The sequence below is a fragment of the Setaria italica genome, chromosome VII, assembly GCF_000263155.2.
Source record: "Setaria italica strain Yugu1 chromosome VII, Setaria_italica_v2.0, whole genome shotgun sequence".
Taxonomy (NCBI): domain Eukaryota; kingdom Viridiplantae; phylum Streptophyta; class Magnoliopsida; order Poales; family Poaceae; genus Setaria; species Setaria italica.
In genome coordinates, this window is record NC_028456.1 from 23,543,874 (window position 1) to 23,547,270 (window position 3,397).

General features: G+C 54.9%; 1 protein-coding gene across 1 annotated transcript in view; it reads left to right on the top strand.

Moving 5' to 3' along the window:
- Positions 1–3,397, top strand: part of LOC101759681 (ankyrin-1) — a 9,022-nt gene that overhangs the window by 4,220 nt on the left and 1,405 nt on the right. Inside the window, 5 exon segments of the mRNA XM_022828330.1 lie at positions 1,909–2,184; positions 2,726–2,863; positions 2,963–3,335; positions 3,338–3,382; positions 3,385–3,397. The exon segment at positions 3,385–3,397 is cut by the window's right edge and continues 1,405 nt beyond it. Coding sequence (XP_022684065.1) covers positions 1,909–2,184; positions 2,726–2,863; positions 2,963–3,335; positions 3,338–3,382; positions 3,385–3,397 — 845 coding nt within the window.

Genomic DNA, 3,397 nt, shown 5'->3' on the forward strand with positions numbered 1-3,397 from the left:
TTTTTTCCCCCCCCCTGGGGGGGGAACCCTTTTCCCCCGGACCCCCCCCCCCCCCCCCCCCCGCATGATCGCATCTGCCACCGGCGAGCTGTATCCCTTGCTCCCCGTTCCTATTCCTCCTGCGCGGGCTGCTGCCAAAGTACCAACGCACGCACGCACCTGGCGCCCATGCAATGCACAGCCGAGGGCACGCCCTCGGCACTCCTGCCTGCAGCGCCTGCCCCCGCTCGTGTTCCACCATGGCCTGGCCTGGCCGCCGTGCCCTGTGGCGTGCCCCCAGTGGAATATTGATGATGGCTCGAGGACGCTGCCTGCCAAGAACATCACCCCGGCCGGTCCAGCGAATAGTGACGCGTTCACTGCGTCCGTGTGTTGCTCTGGCTCGATTAGATGGTATAGAAAACTCTCGGTGAAATGTGAATGCCTGGTTATTAACCACTAACCAGGGCCATCCATCCCCTGGGACCCGTTGGTGACTCGATGCCTGATGGTTGGATCGCGACACGGGTGCAGTAACTCTTGTCGTCGGATCTTAGCGAATCGTACGGCCGTCCATGGCAAAGTGGCGATGGCGAGGCATCATCCGTTTCCTTTAGCTTGTGTGGTGGCAATTCGTTCCCTGTGCCAAGTGCACTATCTATGCAGAATTGCAGATGTGACTTGCAAAGCCGACGGAGGGAGGGGGTAGCGCTAGCAGATCACGCTGTTTTCCAGAATCTTGAAAGCGATTGCGGCGAGGGCGAGCTGCTGATTGCGGTGACACCACGCATGAGTTATCGGTGGATAGCAATCGCCCTGCAGAATTTTGACCAGATTCCTCCTTAAGGAGGCGCGGTCCCCTCCTGTCTCTCGTATAAGCACATTTTCAGTGTGCAGTTTCATATTTATATTTCCGAGAGTGTCACATAAACATGAATGAAATAGCTCACACAATCTATAGTTTTATTTTTTTCCCAAGGCTACATGCAAGACACAATAATCTTGAAAACAGCTTATACATGAATTCATTCCTCATAAAACTACTTTCTTCTCTCATAAATAATATGTCATGTCATCCATAAACTCCATTGAGAATGGCGCGCTACTACTACTGCTCCGGTTTACTTCCAGTGACCTGACGCGGCCACTCCATTGGTGGCCCGCGCAGCACCGACCTGACCAGACATATAGTACCAGCGACGTTTGTTACCCGGACAGCTGTTGTGCGAGTCCCGATGGTCATTGTCACGCCCTGTTCGATGCTGTTACTCCTTCCATCTCATCTTCAGTGTAGGGCCTTGTTTAGTTACACCCAAACTCCCAATTTTGACACTATGCAAAAAGAAGATTCCCCGTCACATCAAACTTGCGATACATGCATGGAGTACTAAATGTAGATAAAATTAAAAACTAATTGCACAGTTTTGTTGTACTTTGCGAGACGAATCTTTTGAGCCTAATTAGTCAATATTTGGACAATAATTCACAAATACAAACGAAACGCTACAGTGTGCTACAGTGCTACAGCAGTAATTTTGGACACCCAAATTCAGGGCAACTAAACAAGGCCTAGGTCAAAGAGAGCGAAGAAGAGGAACAGTGGCCCAGTAGGAATCGCTGTCGACAAAGATAAAATTGTGATGGAGACAGTAAAAGGGAAAAAAAAGTGTAGCACTTAATCAGTGTAGGTGAATGAGTAAAGATCAATTTTCATACTCGATTTGTTGCAAGAGTTAGGTGATGGTTTTACGAGCATTTTGCTACCCTTCTCGGTGGTTTTCGAGAATCCAACGTGCTTGAATTTTGTGTTCCATTGGATGTATCTATTTTAGCGTTTTGAGCTTCTACATGAAACGAGTTGAAATCACCACTGTGGTTTCAATCCCTCTGCCCCACGTTTTCTGACGGTTCACGGTTCTTGGCGTGCAGGCGAAGGGGGCCGACGTGAACGGGAAGGTGTTCCGAGGCTACCCGGCGACGGCCGCGGCGCGGGAGGGTCGCGCGGAGGTGGCGGAGCTGCTGGTGCGCGCGGGCGCGTCGCAGCCGGCCTGCGAGGAGGCCGTCGTGGAGGCGGCGCTGCAGGGCCAGGCCGCCCTCGCGGCTATCTTCATGGGCTCGGACCTCGTCCGCCCGCGCGTCGCCATCCACGCGCTCGTGTCTGCCGCAGCGCGCGGCTTCGTCGACGTGGTCGACACGCTCATCAAGGTACAGTACCTTCCTGCTTGCTTACTCGGCACTCGGTACAGTTCTACATGGTCGCGTCCGGCCGCTTCTGAAGTCTCAGTGTGCTCGTATTTCGGCCCAGAAGTTAGAGTCTGCGTGTAACATGGGCCGAAGAACTCGGGCTCCCATATGGGCCGCTGCAACATGCCAAGTCAGTGATGGGGCACGGGTCGGGATAGGGAACGAGGCGGTTGTTTAGTCCCACCTCGCTCTGTCATGCGAGCCTTGACCAATTTATAACCAGCAGTGCCGTATGTTCCCCCGTGTTCGTAGAAAGGAGAGACGGTTGGCATCTCCCCTGACAGGGACGGGATTTGTCTTCGGACATTCCTATAGCACATTGTGGTTAAGGCTACCCGCTTCGGCGGATCTTGCCCAAATTTTTTTTTGTACTTTGTTTCTTTTGCACTTTTGGACCCCTGTTCTTCATTTCCTACGCTCGTTGTCATACAAATCTCGTCTTCTATCCACTTGACTAATCCGAATTCAATTTCATCCCGTGATTCGTGTGACTCTTTTGCAGTGCGGAGCTGATCCAAATGCGACCGCTAGGGTGCTCCTGCGCTCGCTGAAGCCATCCCTGCACGCCAACGTAGACTGCACGGCACTCTTCGCCGCAATCGTGAGCCGGCAAGTCGCAGTGGTCCGTCATCTACTTCAGGTACGCATCGTTTGAACTGCAGCCGCACACATACACTTTTAATCTTCAATCTTCAGCACAGCAATATGCTTAACAGACCATCTCCCAACTCATGTCCAGGCCGGCGTCAAGAGGGACACGAAGGTGAGGCTGGGCGCGTGGTCCTGGGACACGTCCACCAGCGAGGAGCTGCGCGTGGGCGCGGGGCTCGCCGAGCCCTACGACGCCGTCTGGTGCGCCGTGGAGTACTACGAGTCCACGGGCTCCATCCTGCGCATGCTCCTCCAGAACGGGTACACGTCGAGCGCCACGCACCTCGGCCGGACGCTCCTCCACCACGCCATCCTCTGCGGTAGCGGCGGCGCCGCCCAGACCTTGCTGGCGTCTGGCGCGGACTCCGAAGCTCCCGTGAAGACGTCCAGGAGCAGCAGGTCTAGGCCGGTCCACCTGGCCACGCGGCTCGGCCAGCCGGAGATCCTGCAGACGTTTGTCGACAGGGCTGCGACGTGAATGTGAGGGCGGAGGCCGGCGACACCGCGGCATCCTCGCTTCGCG